At 50.0% G+C, this 20,928-nt stretch overlaps 1 protein-coding gene across 6 annotated transcripts in view; it reads left to right on the forward strand.

Annotated features, from left to right (window-relative positions):
- The window catches only part of PIK3AP1 (phosphoinositide-3-kinase adaptor protein 1), a 218,201-nt gene that overhangs the window by 155,767 nt on the left and 41,506 nt on the right, over positions 1-20,928 (forward strand). For all 6 annotated transcript variants that reach the window (XM_070057477.1, XM_070057476.1, XM_070057480.1 and 3 more), the window contains 6 exons: positions 456-592; positions 4,863-5,007; positions 6,758-6,900; positions 7,030-7,162; positions 11,431-11,627; positions 13,206-13,395. In XM_070057477.1, the coding sequence (XP_069913578.1) occupies positions 456-592; positions 4,863-5,007; positions 6,758-6,900; positions 7,030-7,162; positions 11,431-11,627; positions 13,206-13,395 (945 nt within the window). The remainder of the gene's footprint in view (positions 1-455; positions 593-4,862; positions 5,008-6,757; positions 6,901-7,029; positions 7,163-11,430; positions 11,628-13,205; positions 13,396-20,928) is intronic.

A 20,928-nucleotide genomic window follows, 5' to 3' on the forward strand; every position in this document is an offset into this window, starting at 1 on the left:
CTAGGATGCGTTGGCCAGCCATGACCCCAAGGTCTACGGGCTCTCTGGATAGCACAAGCTTCATTTGATGACCCAAGGATGACTCAGGCAATCCCTTTTTGACCCCACCTGAGAGGAGGGGCCGCCTCTGCTCTCAACTATTCGGCCCTGCAGGAAGTTCGGTGGTGAAGCTCCTGGAAGCTGCTGGCTAGAACGAGACTTGCCGGCCTCAGATTCTGGCCTGTCCCTCTGATTCGTCCTCTTGTTGTCACCCCATCCTGTGGCCTAAATGGTGGTTAACTTTTCCCTCATTGGGTCTCCTTTCGTGATTTTCTGAGTCACTCCCTTTGGCTTGTAGCTGTTGGGTGTTCAGAGCCATTTCCTGTTTGGTCATGTGTGGGGCTTTCACGGGGTGGAACATCCCCCTCACTTCTACTTCCTCTGGTTCCCACTCAGCAGTGTTCTCTATTCTGCAGATTCCGGCTGTGACTCCGTCACTGACACGGAGCCCGAGGACGACAAGCTGTTTCCCCACTCGGAGCAGCAGGGCCTGCCGCTGGAGTCTCCGCCTGGGAACCTGATGGTGGTGCAGCCGGAGCGCATCCGCTGTGGGGTAGGCCCCCCCTGGAGCTGACAGATCGGGGGGCCAGAACAGGCACTTTGCAAATGCATGCATTTGTTGCAGATAGGGGAGTGGGGTGGGTTCTGACACTGCACCTCGGTATAATCACAGCCTTCCCTTGGCATTTCTCCTTGGACCCCTGTTATCTGGACCTTGGACACACCTAGCTCCTTTTATTCTTTAAAAAGATTTATTTATTTGAGAGGCAGAGTGGCACAGAGACAGACAGTAAGATCTTCCCATCTGGTGGTTCATTCCCCAAATGGCCACAAAGGTTGGGCCTGGACCAGGACAAAGCTAGGAACCCAGAACTCAGTCTGTGGGTCTCCCATATGAGTGGTAGGGGCTCAAGCACATGAACTCTCTTCTTGTGCTTTCCCAAGACCATTAGCAAGAAGCTGGGTCAGAAGCAGAGCAAGTGGGACTCAAACCACCACTTTGATCTGGGATGCCAGCCTCCTAGGTGAAGGCTTAGCCCATTGCACCATCATGCCATCCCTGTACCTAGTTCTTTTAAGTAAGAGAGATGAGCCCAAGAATGTATAGGTCATCAAAGACTTCTGATTCACAGATAGATAGCATAGAAGCTTCAGGAGACCTGTAGACAGCAGCATTACCTGGCACTTGAGCCAGCTCCGAAGTTAGAGGCAGGCATCTGTCCCTGCCAGCTAGCTCTGGGAGGCAGGAGACGCAGAGCATCCTGAGAGCATGTTGGTCTAACAGCTGCCTGCCAGTGTGGCCCAAGGGAGTGCCTTGAAACTGGGTGGCTGAAACTCACTGGCCAATATTGCCTATTAAAGAGACTGGACATGGGGCCGGCATTGTTACATAGTGGGTAAAGCTGCCGCCAGCAGTGCTGGCATCCCATATGGGCGCCAGTTCAAGTCCTGGCTGCTCTACTTCCAATCCAGCTCTCTGCTATGGCCCTGGAAGGCAGGAAAAGATGGCCCAAGTCCTTGGTCCCCTGCACCTGCATGGGAGACCTGGAAGAGGCTCCTGGTTCCTGGCTTCGTATTGGCCCAGCTCCAGCCATTGAAGCCATCTGGGGAGTGAACCAACAGATGGAAGACCTCTCTCTCTCTCTCTCTCTCTCTCTCTCTCTCTCTTTCTCCCTCCTTCCCTCCCTCCCTCCCTCACTCTGCCTCTGCCTCTGCCTCTCTGTAACTCTGCCTTTCAAATAAATAAATCTTTTTTTAAAATATAAAAAAGGGGGAGCCGGCGTTGTGGTGTAGCAGGTAAAGCTGCTGCCTGCAGTGCCGGCATTCCATATGGGCACCGGTTTGAGTGCCAGCTGCTCCACTTCTGATCCAGCTCTCAGCTATGGCCTGGGAAAGCAGTAGAAGATGGCCCAAGTTCTTGGACCCTTGCACCCACGTGGGAGACATGGAGGAAGCTCCTGGCTCCTGGCTTTGGATTGGCACAGCTCCAGCTGTTGCAGCCAACTGGCGGGGGGTGGGGTATGAACCAGTGGATGGAAGACCTCTTTCTCTTTCTCTGTCTCTACTTCTCTCTAACTCTGCCTTTCAAATAAATAAAAAATAAATTTTGAAAAAAAAAAGTGACTTGAGTGTGATGGCCTAACTGATGAGCCTCAGTCATTTGAGCCCAACCATAGTGTTGGTTGGGTTACCTCATCTTTTCTTTCCTAATTAAAAAAAAATGGCATTATGATGATTCAGGCTGTGGAATTCTCTTTTTTTGAGATTTATTTATTTATTTGAAAGAGATACAGAGAAAGAGGGAGAGAGAGAGGTCATCCATCTACTGATTCACTCCCAAATGTCCACGACTGGGGCTGGGCCAGGCTGAAGCTAGGAGCCAGGAGCTTCTTCCGGGTCTCCCATGTGGGTACATGGCCCCAAGCACTTGGGCTGTCTTTTTTTTTTTTAATTTATTTTATTTATTTGAAAGACAGAGTTACAGAGAGAGAGGTCTTCCAATCTGCTGGTTCACTCCCCAGATGGCCGCAATGGCAAGAGCTGCACCGATCTGAAGCCAGGAGCAAGGAGCTTCTTCTGGGTCTCCCATGTGGGTGCAGGAGCCCAAGGATTTGGGCCATCCTCCACTGCTTTCCCAGGCCATAGCAGAGAGCTGAATCGGAAGAGGAGCAGCCGGGACTAGAACCAGCACCCATATGGGTGCCGGCGCTTCAGGCCGGGGCTTTAACCCGCTGTTCCACAGTGCCAGCCCTGGGCTGTCTTCTTCTGCTCTCCTTGGCCATCAGCAAGGAGCTAGATTGGAAATGGAGCAGCCAAGACATGAACCGGTGCCCGTATGGGATGCCGACATTGCAGGTGGAGGCTTAGCTTCCTGTGCCACAGCACTAGCCCTGGGAATTCTTTTTTATCCTGTGGCTATAAGCTCTTTGCTCAGCTCGCCACTGCTGTGGGCTTTTCGAGGGAAGACAGTTGAGAGCCTTGGCAATGGGATGCAGTGGCTTCCTTGCACTTATAACTGGTTTCACTGGGCAGGTGCTTCTCCTACAGGGCTTGCCAGCTGCTGCTTTGTGCTGTTTAACCCAGAGGCATGTTTGATTTAGATTGCACAATGTTTTACAAATGGGCTGTAAGAATCCGTGTTTCCAGCTTCCTTTGAATCAGAATCTTGTGATACTGGCCCCAAGACCATTGGTTAGGGCCGGGCAGCCATTTACCCGGGACGCGGAGCCTCCAGTTTGCTGGTCTACACACCTCCTGCTCTTTCACTCCTTTTCCTGGCAGCCCAGCCTCTGTGGACGCTCAGCTCTCAAGCTCCCCTGTGCCTTCTAGTCTCTTTCAGCCCCTCGGATCAGGCTTTTGGGTGCCTGTGGGTGAGGGGCTTTGGAACCAAAGCACAGTTCTCTTCACTCATCCCCATGATTATTATCCCTGATTTATCTGCCCATTAGCCAGGGTTCTCTCTGTTGCCTGCTCTAGGGTCCTGGGTAGCTGGCCAGGTTCTGACTGTTAGCAGGGAGCACACATGTTTTCTTTGGCTCCTTCTGCTTCCTGGTACAAGTATAGGTGGGACAGGGCTTGGCCTGCAGCTGGGGTGATGACAACTGTGAGCACACGTGCCTTCAGCCTCAGCAGTCTCTAGGAGCCAGGACACCCCCATCCATACACTTACGTACCTGCTGTAAAATCCAAGCTGGCTGCACCCTTCCCATGGCCCTTGCCATCAAGGGCTGCTCTGAGGACTTCCTGGCAGAACCTTCAGATGAACATTTGGGAATTAGGGCCAGAAATCTCCTCTTCCCCCTTCCCAGTTCAGAGAGGCCCATTCTCCAGCTTAGCCAGCACAGCACAGCAGGCGTGGCGAGAGCTCCTACAGCAGGAGAAGGTAGCTATTCGAGTCACTGGGTGCTTTGGGAAAATGACTCTCTCAGTCAGTTATTTTTGCACATCCAGGAGCAGTGTGACGAGCAGAGCCCACGGGGGCGTCTATGGGTCAGGGCCTCTCACACCATAACGGACAGAGGAGACCTCTGGGTTTCTGGTTTCTTGGTAAAATGCAGACTGGGTCGGGGGTCAGGAGAAGCCTGAGAGTCTGTGTTTCTTTTCTTTCTGCCTTCCTTTCTTTTTCTTTTTTTAAAGATTTATTTGTTTGAAAGAATTACAAAGCAAGGGGAGCTACACACACACACACACACACACACACACACATACACACACACAGTGGCAGGAGGATCTTCCGTCTACTGGTTTACTTCCCAAATGGCCACAATGGCCAGAATGGGCCCTGGCTGAATCTGGGAGCCTGGAACTCCATCTGGGTCTCCCACATGGATGGCAGGGGTCCAGATACGTGGATCATTTTCTGGCTCCTGGCTTCTGATGGCCTGGCTTCAACTGTTGCGGCCTTTTGAGCAGTGAATCAGCGGATGGAAGATCTCTCTCTCTGTCTCTCCCTCTCTCTGTAACTCTGCCTCTCAAATAAATAAAATCTTTAAAAAAAAATTCCTATTCTGCAACAGATCAATGATTTTATATTAGAAAAAACAATAAAAAGACATAAAATACAAGCCCCAGGCTTTACAACATTATTATCATTTTAGATTCAGCATACTTAACAGTATTCCCGTCAAACGCCGTAAAGGCTGGTAAAGGCTGACTCTCAGCTTTGGTAACTCGTGTCACCGGGATGGGAGCCCACCTGCACCCAGACACCTTCACTGGATGGAGCTGGGGCGGAGTGGCCTGGGAGGCCCGCACTGGGCAGGCGCCCTAAGGGGATCCATGAGGGCGAGAGGGAGGGGACGGTGATGGGTCTCCCGTTGCAGGCAGAAACCACCGTGTACGTGATTGTGAGATGCAAGCTGGATGAGAAAGTCACCACGGAGGCAGAGTTCTTTCCTGAGGAGTCCCCGTCCATCAAGGTGGAGGCCAAGCTGGAGAATGAGTACACCGTGTCCGTGAAGGCGCCCAGTGAGTAGCCGGCCGAGGCGTGGCCGGCCGCGTGCTTCCTCGCGGTCTGCGTTGTGACCACAGCCAAGCTCGCCTGCCCCCCATCACCAACACGAGGCATCATCGTTTTTTGCTCTTTTGATTTGTTTTCAGAAGTCGTCCCTTTGTTTCCAGCTGCGTTGTTGTTTACTAGTGAGGTTGAATGTTTGTTCGTGCTCTCTTCTTGCGTTTCCTCTTTTGTGAATTGAATGTTTGTGGTTGGTGTAGTTTTAATTCTCTTTCCCCCTCAAAACCCCTTCCTGTGGTGTAGAAGTCTGCCTCAGCAGGAACGCATCGCAGTGACAGCAGCAGGGCAGGTGAACCCTCTCAGCTGGTCGCACGTGGCACAGACATAGTGTCGCCTCCCAGGGCCCCTCCCCACGTCAGCAGCCACCGGCGTTTTTGTAAAGTGTTCTCAAAATTGAGTTCCTGGGCCTTGGGAAAGTAAATCGCAGACCCAGTGAGGGCAATTGCTGGGAGGTGGAGCCACTCACAGCCGGAAAATCTGCTCCCCCTCCACTCCTGCCCTTTCCCTGGCTGTCCCTCTCCAGCTCACTCCCAAGTCATCCCTCCACCCTGTCCAAGTTGGTCTCTTCACTATTCAGAGAGAGCATATACTGGTATGCCAAAAATTCATGGAAAAAATTAAAAGAGAAGTTTATTGTGGTACAAAGTTTGGAAATCTATGCATAGTTTTTTTTTTTAAATAATATGCATGTTTTGTGAAAGCTTTGAAGGGTTCTCATATGAATGAATCTCAAATTTAAAAAATTTTTTATTTATTTCAAAGACATGGAGAGAGAGTCTTCCATCCATTGGTTCACTCCTCAAATGTCCACACAGACCTGGGCCAGGCTGAAGCCAGGCTGAAGAACTCAACCTGGGACTCCCACTAGATGGCAGGGACGCAGCTACTGGAGTCATTGTCTGCCACCCTCCAGGTTGTGCATTATCAGGGAGCTGAAACCAGAAGAGAGCTAGGACTCAAATCCAGGAACTCTGATATGGGATGAAGATGTCCCAAGTGGTTGATGTTTTAATTGCTGTACCAAATGCCCGTCCCTCAAAAAGTTTTTGCACCACAATCAACTTATCTTTTAATTCTATTTTTCACAGACTTTTGAAAGTGCCCTCCTATATCCATGAGCACTTTTCATTGGATCCTTGGGTTTGTTGTTGTTGTTGTTGTTTTTAAGGGGCAGAGACAGCAAGAGCAAGAAAGAGAGAGAGCATGTGCTCCCATTTGCTAGTTCACTCCTCAAATGCCCACAATGGCTGGGGCTGGGCCATGGCCAAAACTGGGAGCTAGGATTGCATTCCAGGTCTACGTGAGTGGCAGAAACCCAATTACTTGGGTAATTACTTGAGTAATGGATTAGATGTCAAGCAGCATGGTAACTGCTAGGCCAAACACTCTCCCCTGTTTATTTTGATAAGCAGGAGTCCAAGGTATAGTGTAGTAAATACATAAACCAGTTTATAATAGTCATTTATTATCTGTATCAATTATTATGTACTGTAGATCATTGTATTGCTACCCTTTTGTACAACTGGCAGTGCGGTAGATCTGTTAACTCCAGCATCAGCGTTGCCCCTCAGCGTCTGCATCGGTAGGAAGCTGTAATCAGGAATCAAATCCAGGCCCTCTAAGATGGGATGCAGGTGTCTTAGTTGCTAGACTAAATGCCTGCTCCATCCTGAGCGTGTTAATCCTGTCTGGTCTTCTGTGCAGACCTTTCGTCTGGGAATGTGTCCCTAAAGGTATACTCAGGAGACTTGGTGGTGTGTGAAACCGTTATCAACTATTATACTGACATGGAAGAAATCGGGAACTTACTGTCCAGCGCTGCCAATCCTGTGCAGTTTATGTGCCAGGTAAGGATGCTGCAGGAAACCCAAGCTCTCTGGCCACATATTTCTGCTCAGAGTTGCTCAGCCTTGAATCTGCTGGACTGGAAGCAGCCCGATTTTAAATCTGACCATTTTCGCTTCTTTTGCATTCAGGCCTTTAAAATTGTGCCCTACAACACAGAGACCCTTGACAAACTGCTGACGGAGTCCCTGAAGAACAACATCCCTGCAAGTGGCCTGCACCTCTTTGGGATCAACCAGCTGGAAGAAGAAGATATGATGACGAGTAAGTCAGCAGTTAAACTCCGAAACCAGCAGCAGGCTCCTTGCAGCCTGCAGGTTTCAGCGTGCAGTCAGCCCACACATGTACCTTCTTTTGGGTGTCTGCTCTACAGCCCCGCCTTTGAGAAGGATTCACTCTTCACTGTGTCACCAGAGAGTCATCTAAATTGCAAATCTGAATGCAGTCATGTTTTACTATACAAAGGGGATGTGTTCTGAGGAGTGCGTTGTACACCCGTCATAGAGTGCACTTACACAAACCTAGATAGCATAGCCTGTTGCATGCCCAGCCTCTATGATGTATATGTATATGGCACAGCCCATTCATTGCTTGGGACATGCTGAACAAAACAATATGAGATTGAATTAAGTGCAAGATTATGCAATCAAGGGATGAGATTAAACATAAGATACATTCCTATGAGGCTGCTGCATGCATGGCATACTGTTTTATAGATACAGATTATAGTTATAGATGTAGGTTTATTTATTTGAAAGGCAAAGTTGCAGATAGAGGGAGGGAGGGGAGAGAGAGAGATCTTCTATCTGCTGGTTCACTCCCCAGATGGCTACAATGACTGGAGCTGGGGTGGTGTGAAGCCAGGAGCTAGGAGCTTTTTCCGGGTCTCCCATGTGTGTACAGGGGCACAAGTATTTCTGCCATCCTTTGCTGCTTTCCCAGGCACATTAGCATGGAGCTGGATTGGAAGTGAAGCAGCCAGGGCTTGAAGTGGTGTCCATATGGGATGCTGGTGCCACAGGTAGAAGCTTTATCTACTATGCCACAGTGCCAGCCCCGTGGCATACTGTTTTACATTAAGCTTTTTTGAACAAAATTTTAAATATTTATTTATTTATTTGAGAGACAGAGAGATAGTGAAGTACACATAGAGAGTGAGAGAGAGGAGGGTAGGGGTCTCTCATCTGTTGGTTCACCCCCTAAATGCCCACAAATGAAGCCAGGCTGAAGTTGGAGGTAGGAACTCAATCCAGGTCTTCCATATGGGTGGCAGAGAGCCAGCTACTCGAGCCATTATCCGCTTCTTCCCAGGGTATGCATTAGCAAGAAGCCAGCATTGGGAGGGAAGCGAGGATTGGAACCCAGGCACTCTGATGTGGGATACATACACATGGATAAGATGTCAAGCAGCATGTAACTGCTAGGTCAAACACTCTCCCCTGTTTGTTTTGATAAGCAGGAGTCCAAGGTATAGTGTAGTAAATACATAAACCAGTTTATAATAGTCATTTATTTATAATTTATAATAGTCATTTATTATCTGTATCAATTATTATGTACTGTAGATCATTGCATTGCTACCCTTTGGTACAACTGGCAGTGCGGTAGGTCTGTTAACACCAGCATCAGCACAAACACATGAGTAACACACTGCATCATGATGTCAGGATGGCTGGGAGGTCATTACTGATCGGAATCCTTTGACTGTTATAATCTGCTGGGACCATAGTTGCAGATGCTGCTGTTTCTTGGCCCCTCAGCGTTGTTATGGCCCACATGACTGTACTCCATCCCCTTCTAAAAACAGGGGCGGTTCCCACTTGCCTCCTGGATGCCATCTAAACCACTTAGCCTGTTAGCGAGCCCTTTCCAAGGGGCCCTGGCTGCATATCTGCCCTCCCGTCTCCTCGTGCTCTCTTTTGATGTCTGCTCCATGGCAGGTGCGAGCTTTTGCCTGTCTCTTGCTACTGTGACTTGCGGGAAGAGTTTCTTCCTCTCCAGTTTGGTTGGGCTCACCTGGCTAACTGCCTCGTGCAGCAGCTTGGGTAGCACTTCCCCCAGAAGGCTTTTTCCGGCCGGCGCCGCGGCTCACTAGGCTAATCCTCCCCCTGCGGTGCCGGCACTCGGGGTTCTAGTCCCGGTTGGGACGCTGGATTCTGTCGCGGTTGCACCTCTTCCTGTCCAGCTCTCTGCTGTGGCCCGGGAAGGCAGTAGAGGATGGCCCAAGTCCTTGGGCCCTGCACCCGCATGGGGGACCAGGAGAAGCACCTGGCACCTGGCTCCTGTCTTCGGATCAGCGCGGTGCGCTGGCTGTAGCAGCCATTGGAGGGTGAACCAACAGCAAAGGAAGACCTTTCTCTCTGTCTCTCTCTCACTGTCCACTCAGCCTGTCAAAAAAAAAAGCTTTTTCCAAATGCCCACTCTCTTCTACCCACCTGTTGTGGGCTTCCCCAGCATCCTTAATGCCCCTGTCCTAGCACTCACAGCAGGGTCCATCTCCTTTGCTGGTCTGTCAACTCAGCAAGGTCTAAGCTGTTCCTGGATGGAAGACTCATTTCCGGTTCCAAACAAATATCTGTTTGGTGAGGGGGGAGCAGCCTCTGGTGTACCTTTGACATGCTAGCAGAATGGGATGGTGCTTGGTGCTTAGGACAGGGGCCTGTTGTAGAGTTTATATGGGTACCACTCTTCCCTTACACTGTGGTCATACTGCTCCAAAGGGACTCGAGTCCCTGGCTACCTCCTGCCTGCTGTCTATCCTGCCTTTCCCTAAGAAATGCAGGCATGATCCTATGTTGCTTTCATGGCCTTTTCCTGGGAGCATTCTCTTCCTTGTTGCCTTTTCCCGGTTTCCTACCATGGGAGGATCTTACATCCCCTCTGGTAGATGCTACTACTCTCCAATCTTATACTTTAGGCTTAAGAGAGTTTCATAGCCTGATAGTGAGGGATGCTGGGGGATATCTTCAAACCCTTCATTCCAAGCATAACATCCTGGAGAGCTAGAAGCTGGGTTTGTCAGATTAAAAAGTATATATGTAATTGTTGGGTTTAGAATCAACTTTTAGCCGCGCCGCGGCTCAATAGGCTAATCCTCCGCCTTGTGGCACCAGCACACTGGGTTCTAGTCCCAGTCGGGGTGCCGGATTCTGTCCCGGTTGCCCCTCTTCCAGGCCAGCTCTCTGCTGTGGCCAGGGAGTGCAGTGGAGGATGGCCCAGGTCCTTGGGCCCTGCACCTCATGGGAGACCAGGAGAAGCACCTGGCTTCTGGCTTCGGATCAGCATGGTGCGCCGGCTGGGCTACAGCGTGCCAGCCGCGGCGGCCATTGGAGGGTGAACCAACGACAAAGGAAGACCTTTCTCTCTGTTCCCACCCCCTCGCTGTCCACTCTGCCTGTCCAGAAAAAAAAAAAAAAAAGAAAAGAATCAACTTTTGGGGCTGGCACTGTGGTGTAGTGGGTTAAACCACCACCTGCAGCACCGCATCCCGTATGGGTGCTGGTTCGAGACATGACTGCTCCACTTCCAATCCAGCTCCCTGCTAATGTGCCCGGGAAAACAGTGGAAGATGGCACAAGTCCTTGGGCCCCAGCACCCACCTGGGAGACCCAGAAGAAACTCTTAGCTTGTGACTTCGAACTGGCCCAACTCCAGCCATCGTGGCCATTTAGGGAGTGAACCAGCAGATGGAAGATCTGTGTGTGTGTGTGTGTTTGTGTGTGTGTGCACGTGCGTCTGCCTCTCCCTCTCTGTAACTTCACCTTTAAAATAAATACATTTTTTAAAACAAATCAACTTTAAAAAAATTTCCTCTACTCCACAACAAAAACATGTCTGTGTTCTTGCTGAACCTGCTGTCTTCAGGTATCGATAGGGGTCTGTGAGGGTTCATGGACCCTCAGAACTACTTAGTTTCCTGCCCATGAGAGTGAGGCCCATGTGCATTAATACCAATACCCCAAATGTCTCCTAAGCAAGAAACTCACTGAAGGCAGGCTTACTAATCCTCCTAGGTCCCTTTGAGATCATCTGGAAATATTTTCTAGTCCAAAATGAAAGACTGCAGAAAGGCCAAGTGACATACCCAGGATCATTTGGCATATTTATTATGAAGCTGGGACTTAGAGCTGGGAGGATGGACTTCTTTGTTTTCATAGCACAGAACAGTAGTTTTACAGCATTCTGGACGTTGCAGAGAAGGTCAAAATGTGATTTCTGCTGTGCTTCATGGTTGCTATGTAAGCACATTTGAATTAGTATTATTCCTCAGGACTTCCCAATCCTTTTGGAGAAAGAGGGTAGGATATTGATTATTACATCTGCTAGTTAATTAAGTTATCACTTCTATTGTCATCTGAGCACATGATCATCAGGGGTGCCCCAAAGGAAGCTGTCAGATGTTCGGTCAATCAATCAATAGTAATTGAGTGCCTACTGCATGCCACGTGAGGCTTGGCAGCTTCATCTCCATGAACAATGGTGTCTGTGCCTTCCTTTTTATCTCAATGAAGTTTTCCTTGTCAAATTTTCAGATCAGAGGGACGAAGAGCTGCCCACCTTGTTGCATTTTGCTGCAAAGTACGGACTGAAGAACCTTACTGCCTTGTTGCTCACCTGCCCAGGAGCCCTCCAGGCATACAGCGTGGCCAACAAGCATGGCCACTACCCCAACACCATCGCCGAGAAGCACGGCTTCAGGGACCTGCGGCAGTTCATCGATGAGTACGTGGTAAGGTCAAAACAGGGAGGCCGCAGGACTGGAAATGCGCTGTGTGGTCCCAGGGCTCCCTTTTCACCAAAGCTATAGCTTGGCCTCATGTGCCTCCTCCAGCTGTCAGCAGTGCTCTGGGATTCAGAGATGCGCCTGGCGGGCACGTGGCCCTGGGTCCAAATTCCTGTACCACTGGTAGCCAGGTGACTTTGGGCAAGTCATGAATCCTCTCCCTTGGTGTTTTAAGATGCAGAAGGATGATACTAGTAGTTCTGCTCATAGAGTTGTTTTGAGGGCAAGAGGAAATGATGCATGTAAAGTACTGAGGTCCCCCTCAAGGAATTCACAGGGACATTCATAGAGTGAATCTGCTGTAGGTTGATGCTGATCCCTCTTCTGCAGCCAACGCCCACCTTCCTCCCGGCACCTTGGCAGGGGGCATCCACCTACCTCGTCCACCTTCGGGCCCAGATGAACTGCGTTAGGATCGACCATAGTAAAGCTGCACCCCTGAGCAGCATCAGGGAGACCCCCGAGACCCACTTCCTGTCAGCAGCCTCTCTGTCTTCCTGACCCTCTGTCTGAGTTTGGCCTTGAGACAACAGGTACAAGCTGCCTATCTGCTCATCTTTTGGGGGGCCCCAGCTGCTCCTGGACCATGGACTCCTGCGTCCTTCTCTGAGTCTGATCTCACCTGTGCCTCCATCTTACTCCGTGCCCTGGGACTGCCTCCATCACCCGGGGCAGCTGCTGTTCAATTTCCCAAAGACTCACAGAGGGCACTGACAGTAACTTGGCCTCTCAAAGGAGCAATAACTACAGTCCAGTCTTCTGCTGTTTACCCCCAGATAGGAATGAGCTTGACATTTAACTCCTGGGAACTTGACTCTCTGCTGTGCATTGGAAAACCACTGAAGCATGCAGAGGGGGCCTCCCAGTGTTGGGGGGTATGTAAGTGTTTCCAAGGAGTGAAGTAGCCTGAGTCCTTGTTCAGACATCACTGACATAAGTGAGGCTACAGATGCTCACAGTGTTAGAGTTGACTTTTTACTGTTTCCATTGAGGTACGTTGAAATCACAAATGCATGCAATGGAATGTTTCACTTCCATGCTGATAATTTTTATTAAGGACATACTATGTTCATAGCAGTAATGAATATTTATTTAATTTATTTGATCAGCAAAGACATTGTTTCAGTTAATCCTCACTGTAACCCTTTAAAGTTGACAATATTGTGGTCTTCATTTTAAAAATAAAGGGTTTAGGAAGGTGGAGTGACTGTGCATAAAACCACATGTTAGAAAAGGCAGAGACAGACTTTGAACCTAGTTTGATACCAATACTGGGACTTGTTATCCTGCTCCGTGTGACAGGGAAGCTTACCCATGCATTCAGTGGGGGCTCAAGTCGGTGTGGCTCACGTTTCTCCGAAGCCCAGCCTCCAGGAGTCTGCAGTTGGGGGCGGGGGAGTACAGATACATATAAACAGTCACAGGCCTGACCTGCATGAACCTTGCATTCGCCCACCGCGGGCCTGACTGCACCCGTAAGCCAGGTTGTCTCGGGATGCCTGTGAACTGTGTCATCTTTTGCAGGAAACTGTGGACATGCTGAAGACCCACATCAAGGAGGAACTGATGCAGGGGGAGGAGGCGGACGCTGTGTACGAGTCCATGGCCCACCTGTCCACAGACCTGCTCATGAAATGCTCGCTCAACCCCGGCTGCGACGAGGACCTGTATGAGTCCATGGCTGCCTTCGCCCCCGCCGCCGCCGAGGACCTGTGTAAGTGGCCCGGCCCCGTTCAGCTTCCACCCTCCTGCCGAGAAGTGGCTTTCTTCACTCGGGTCTGTTGAGGGGAAGTCCCTGCCGGCCTGTGCCCTCCCCCGTGGGGTGAAGATCCTGTCTTACAGAGTTAGACCCCAGCTGTGCGCTGCCGCAGCAGCATCCTCCTGCAGACTTCCTCTGCCGCGGCTGCAGTGGGGTAGAGAGAACCTGGAAGTCAGACTGGGTGAAGGCTCTGCTTGGGAGCCGGAAAGCTCAATCGGTGCCTCTCAGCCCGTGAGCCAGTTTTGGAGCAAGGCTTTTCTAATGTCCCGGTATCAGTCTGTTCAGTGTTGCTACGGTGAAATGCCCAAGGCTGGCTTCTTTGTAAAAAAAAGAGGTTTATTTGGCTCACCGTTCTGGAGGTCCAAGAATGTGTTGCCTGCCTCCAGGTGAGGCCCCCTGGCTGTGTCACAACAAGGCGGAGAAGCAGAAAGGGAACTGGGCACTTGCAGAAGGGGTCAAGGGCCAGAGTGGCCTGGCCTCATTTTAAAACAATGCACTGTTGGGAGGACCATCTGACTCTTGGAGGTTGGCTTCCATTCCTTTTAAGGCGGTGCCCTCATGACCCAGTTACCTCCCATGGGGCCCCACCTCTTAAAGGTTCCATCACCCCCACGCTGGGGACCTGGCTTCCAGCACAGGAACCCTTGTGGAGACACACTAACCCCTGTCTAAACACGAGCAGGCCCATTACCCCACTCCCCCCACGTGCGATTCATCTGTAACGTAACCCATCTCCATGTGAATTCCTTTGAAATCAAATAGGTGTATACTGCCCAAACTGAAACCCTCACATACAAGAGAAATAAAAGCAGAGGACAAGCTCTGATCTGCCTGCATGTGAAGGGTTCATGAAATAGTACAACACAAACACCTACACTCAGAATCACTGTCGACATCATGGCCTGCAGTATGGACTGACATATGTCTGTTGTCTTGGTGGCTTGGATGCTCTGGGCAGTGTTGGCATCAGTGCATGGATTTTCCTACAACTCTTTCCAGTTGCCTCTCCATTTGCATCATAATCAAGTTCTTGGAAAATTCAGTGTATGAAAAAAAGTTGTGGGCTGGCACCACGGCTCACTAGGCTAATCCTCTGCCTAGCGGCGCCGGCACACCGGGTTCTAGTCCCAGTTGGGGCACCGGGTTCTGTCCCGGTTGCCACTCTTCCTGTCCAGCTCTCTGCTGTGGCCCGGGAGTGCAGTGGAGGATGGCCCAGGTCCTTGGGCCCTGCATCCCATGGGAGACCAGGAGAAGCACCTGGCTCCTGGCTTCGGATCAGCGCGGTGCGCCGGCCGCAGCGCGCCGGCCGTGGCAGCCATTGGAGGGTGAACCAACGGCAAAGGAAGACCTTTCTGTCTCTCTCTCTCACTGTCCACTCTGCCTGTCAAAAAAAAAAAGTTATGTTTATATGTGAAACAGTTTAGGTTCAAAGCTCGGAAAATTATAAGCAGGCTTATTTTAGGGAGGGCAGGAATCTGATTTTATTAATAAAAGGCAAACTCATTTCTAAAATATCATACTCCAGGGCATTTTTTAATAAACTGCACAACAAATTTTGCCCATTTTGGGTTATCTTAATTGTTTTCCCATTGCAAAAGTAATGCATTTTTACAAAAACTTGAAATTATTTTGTTTCAAGTATGTATACTGACTTGATAAAAATCTGTATGACTGTCAACCAATATAGATTAGTAATGGTTTGGTGGATATACCTGTCCATATTTCTTTTGTATCTGCTGAGGTGAAATAGGAAATACACAGCTCATATACACAGATATATATAATATATAATTATAATATTATATATAATAATATGTATTATATAATAATATGTATTATATAATATATAATATTATATAATAATTATATGATGTGTTATAATATATATGTGTATACTATATATAGTATTATATAATACAGATATGTATTAGTATATGCACATGAATAATATGTATAATAAACAGTTTTAACCTATATGTATGTCCAGTGGAATATTAAAAATCATGAAAGGGGCCAGCGCTATGGCTCAATAGGCTAATCATCCACCTAGTGGTGCCGGCACACTGGGTTCTAGTCCCGGTCAGGGCGCCAGATTCTGCCCCGGTTGCCCCTCTTCCAGGCCAGCTCTCTGCTATGGCCAGGGAGTGCAGTGGAGGATGGCCCAAGTACTTGGGCCCTACACCCTCATGGGAGACCAGGAGAAGCACCTGCTCCTGGCTTCAGATCAGCGCAGTGCACTGGCCGCAGCACGCTGGCCATGGTGGCCATTGGAGGGTGAACCAATGGCAAAGGAAGACCTTTCTCTCTGTCTCTCTCTCTCTCACTGTCCACTCTGCCTGTCAAAAAAAAAAAAAAAATCATGAAAGGGGCCTGTGTTGTGGCATAGTGGGTTTAAATAGCTACTTGCAACACTAGCATCCTATATTGGACTGCAGATTCAAGTCCTGGCTGCTCCACTTCTCCCCCAGCTTCCTGTGAATGCAACTGGGAAGGCAGCAGAAGACGGCCCAAATGCTTGGGCCCATGCCACCTGCTTGGGAGACCTGGATGGAATTCCTGGCTCCTGGCTTTAGCCTGGCCCAGTCCTGGCTTTTGTGGCCATTTGAGGAATGAACAAGTAGATAGAAGATCTCTCTCTCCCTTCCTCTTTTTCTCTCCTCACCTCCAATATTCTGCCTTTCAAATAGATAAATAGCTTATTTAAAAGAAATTCATGAGGAACACAAAGCACTTCATTGTGCGGGGCTGCCCCATACATCACAAGATGTCTAGTGTCCTTCCTGGTCCTACTAAATGCCATGGTGTCCCTCCATCATGGTGACAACACCAGACCCCTCACAGATGTTCAGAATATTCCCCTCGCAGCTGGGGGGACAGCAAGCCCCCCCTGGGTACCCCGATCTGTGTAACGCTGGCTTTCAGTGCACATGCCAGTGCTGAAGGAGGAGCACACAGTGGCGGGGGAGGGCGGGGAGAGGGTGTCTCTTAGAAGCTTATTAATGTGTTATTTACTGTCAAAAGCTAAGCACCCGAAAACACTGCCCAGGGTGTAGCCTGCCTTCCCTTTGGGTCTAACTGATTCAAGAGAGACAGAAAAATACCCACCAGCTTTCTGGATGGAGGGCTTTCTGGAATGGGCTGGACTAAGTATTGTACCTTTCAACCCGGAAAGAATGCAGCAGGGCCCTGGGCCTGCAAGGAGGAGGCCTGACTTTCCCATTCACAAACTCGTGCAAAAGCAGGCACTGGGAGGGTGCCCTGGAGCAGGAGACGCAGGCCTGCCGGGGCCAGAGGCTGTCTGTGACCAGCAGGGCCTGCGAGCTGGGTCCGGCGGTTGTTAGATATTTGCCTGTCAGAGTGGCTGCTGGTCTAAGGCAGGTGGTAAAAGCTCCCTTTCTGCACCCACTCGGGAGGACTGGAGTGCTGACTGAGCTCTTCCTGAAGGAGCCCTGGCCAGCAGGGATGTGACGAGGACAGTGGCCATCCCTACCAGCCACGTTCTTTTTTTTTTTTTTTTTTTTTGACAGGCAGAGTGGACAGTGAGAGAGAGAGACAGAGAGAGAAAGGTCTTCCTTTGCCGCTGGTTCACCCTCCAGTGGCCGCCGCTGCAGCCGGCGCACCGCGCTGATCCTGGCAGGAGCCAGGAGCCAGGTGCTTTTCCTGGTCTCCCATGGGGTGCAGGGCCCAAGCACCTGGGCCATCCTCCACTGCACTCCCTGGCCATAGCAGAGAGCTGGCCTGGAAGAGGGGCAACCGGGACAGAATCCGGCGCCCCAACCGGGACTAGAACCCGGTGTGCCGGCGCCGCAAGGTGGAGGATTAGCCTATTGAGCCACGGCGCCGGCTCCACGTTCTTTATCTCATCAAATCCTTAATGCAGCCCTCTGAGGTTGCCTCGTATTACTTGTATTTTGCAGATGAGGAAACTGAGGCATAAAGGTAAAATAGGTCTCCCAGAGTCACAACTAGTAAGTGATAGAACTCAGATTTGAATCCAGGCCTTCCTATCTTTTCCGTTTTTTTTTTTTTAATATATTTATTTATTTGAAAGTCAGAATTACAGAGAGAAAGAGAGACAGAGAGCTCTTCCAACCTCTGGTTCATTCTCCAAATGGCCACAATGACCAGGCCAAAGTCAGGAGCCTGGAACTCCATCCAGCTCTCCCACATGGGTGGCAGAGGCACAAGTACTTGGGCTGTCAGCTGCTGCTTTCCCAGGTTCATTAACAGGGAGCTGGATCAGAAGCAGAGCAGCTGGTGTCAGAGGCAGCAGCTTAACCCACTGTGCCACACTGCCATCCCCAGGCCTCTCCATCTGTATAACTATATATGTGTGTGTGTGTGTGTATACACACACACACCTAAAGATTCATTTATTTATTCAAATGGCAGAATGAAAGAGAGGGAGAAGCTAACTATGTCTATATCTATATCTATGTCTTTATTTATATGTCTATATCTATATCTCTTTATATATCTTTATATCTATCTATATAGATATCTCTCTCTCTCTCTCTCTCTCTCTATATATATATATATATATATATATATATCTTTCATCTTTTGGTTCATTCTCCAAATGACTGCAACAGCTGGGGCTAGGCCAGGCCAAAGCCAGGAGCCAGGAACTCCATCCAGGTCTCCCACATGGGTGACAGGGTCCAAACACTCGATCCATTTTTTGCTGCCTTCTCAGGTGTACCAGCAGGGAGCTGTCTTGAAAGTAGAACAGCTGGGACTCTAACTGGACCTCCAGTGTGGGGTTCTGGCACCACAAGCGGAGGCTTAAACCTGTACCATAATTCTGGCCCCAATGACTATATATTCTTTATACCATGCCAGAAATTTTCCATCTAACACCACAAGCCTTAGTCCTGGTTTCCTCTAGAAAAAGCACGCCGCTCAGATCCATAGCCTGCTCCCTGTTTCTGCAGGGCCACACGTCTGTGATTGAACAGCCCCTGGCACCCCCTGCCCTAGCATATCCATGCCTCTATCCATAGCAGACCCAAGATTCAGCTCCTTCCATTGTGGGACACACAAGAACGAACACTTGGGGAACCAGCAATCCCCGTGCAGGAAGCCAGAGACTGCCTCATTTCTGCCTGTGACTTGGTTGGGACTGTGGACTAATGGCAGACTCCCCCACTTCACCAGCTCTTCAGTGTTGACAGAGCGCCTTAACACCTGTTACACTGCAGGGCGTTGCAGGCCGTGCCCCAGGAACCTGTGACAGCCTCTGTCCCATAGCTCCCCATCTGCCTTATAGCGGCAGCGGTGAGGCTCACCAGCGCCTCCCGAGGCTGCAGTGTGCTATTGCAAGTAACCTGAACTGGCAGCTTGGAGTCACACCTGGTCGGGGGGGGGGGGGGGGGGGGGGGGGCTTCGGGTTGCGGCGGTGCTACAAAGGAGGTCAGCAGAGCCTGGCCGCTCTCCGGATGAAAGCCAGTGCGGCACACTGTTCATCTGCCAAGTCAGATAATCCCTGGATTTTCTGACTAGATATGATTTGGTCTGTGTTTCTGTCTCTGTAGTAGTCAGATTTACCTTAAGAACATTCACTTAGCTACTGGCTCAGAAGAAGCAACAACTCGGACCTGGGGAGGAAGCACCCACTGTCCCCACATGGCTCCTGCAGTAGGACAGACGACACCCTGCCAGATCCAAAGGGTACATTTGCAGCACGCCCAGCACGTCTGAGCTCTGTCCCCGCATCTGACCACCCAAGCTTGGTGGACAGCATAATCTCCATTTCATAGGCGAGAAAACCAAGGGAGAACTGCATCGGGATCTGGGTCTTCAGAGCCCCAGGACACGAGTCCAGGGCTCACCCGAGCCATCCTTCTAGGGGCTGCATTTGCCAGCCTTGGATAGACACTCACACAGGGGCCGTTTATTGATATATTTTAAAAATTATGTTTATTTGAGAGGCAGAGAGACAGACAGACAGACATAGCTCCCATCTACTGGTTCACTCCCCAAATGCCTGCAAAGTCTGGTGTGGCTTGGGATCAGAATCAGAGCCAGGAACTCAGTCCAGCTTTCCCACATGGCTGTCGGAGACCCAACCATTGAGCCATCACCTGCTGCCTCCCAGAGCCTGCATTAGCAGGAAGCTGGAACCAGGAGTCAAGCCAGGCATCAAACCTAGACATTTGGACCTTGACCATTGTCTTAACCACTGGGCCAAGTGCTCACCCCCCAGAGCTATTTCTTTTTCTCTCTTTCCTTCTTTCTCTTTTAAGATTCATTGATTTATTTAAAAGTCAGAGCTACAGAGAGAGAGAGAGGAATATATATATATATGTGTGTGTGTGTGTGTGTGTGTGTGTGTGTGTATAGATAGAGAGAGAGAGAGAGAGACGAGGAGGAGGAGGGAGCGAGCTATCTCCCATCTTCCATCTATTGGGTCACTCCCCAAATGACTGAGATGGCCAGGACTGGGCCAGGCTGGAGCCAGGAGCTTCCTCCAGGTCTCCCATGTGGGTGGAAGGGGCCCAAGGACTTGAGCCATCTTCCACTGCTTTTCCCAGGCCATTAGCAGGGAGCTGGATCGTAAGTAGAGCCACTGGGACTCGAACCCGTGGCCATATGGGATGCTGGCATTGCAGGTGGTGGCTTTACCTGCTACACCATGGTGCCAGCCACCCCCTCACACACCAGGAGCTTACCCATGCCCCGCCTTTGTTACCATTTGTGAAGGGAACCCTAGAAAGTAAAGTTACTAAGGACATTAGGCTGTGTGCATTTACTCACTTGCTCACTCATTCCCTCACCTCAGAGCAGACATGATGGAGTGCCAGGCGTTAGGCCAGCTCCCTACCACTGCCTTGGAGATTACCTAACCATTCTAGGGACAGATCTGCTTCTTTCTGAATTGAGCAGTTTGAGGAAGAAATGGTTGTGAGGTTCCCTTCTCCAAAGGGAATCCATCTAAAATTACCTCCAAGTAGGCAGGCTCTAGGGGAGGTGCCCAGTGTTGAATGCAGAGGGGCGGGGAGAGGTGCTGGGCTCTGACCCTGAGGTCTTGTGATCCCTCTGCGGTTCCATCTCTGTTGGAATGTGTGTGGGTGTGCACACCCCCATACTTCACACTCAGTCTTTAGTTTAGGTATGCTGCCACCAGGTGGTAACTATGCATCTTTGTTATCAGACCTTGGATCTTGCTTCCAATTTTTTTGTTCAAGATCCTGCAGATTTGAACCTTTGACTTAAACACTTTATAAGAAATGAATGCATTTATGAAGAGTTTGTTTATGTAAACACCAAACAAAATCAAAGCAACACTCTTTTTGGAGGCTTCCGCCATCTCCTAGTTCTGTTATGTAATTCTTTTGCCCCATCCTTGCTGTCCAAGAAGGCTGCTGTGGTCCCGGAGGTCCTTTGACAGAGGCAATAATTTCGTGTTGAAACTTTGCCCAGTGATTGTTCACTTCCCAGGGACTCCGAGTACTAAGGTGTTGGGAGCCAGTTTTGGGAGGCTGGGAA

The sequence above is a fragment of the Oryctolagus cuniculus genome, chromosome 15 (assembly GCF_964237555.1).
Source record: "Oryctolagus cuniculus chromosome 15, mOryCun1.1, whole genome shotgun sequence".
NCBI lineage: Eukaryota > Metazoa > Chordata > Mammalia > Lagomorpha > Leporidae > Oryctolagus > Oryctolagus cuniculus.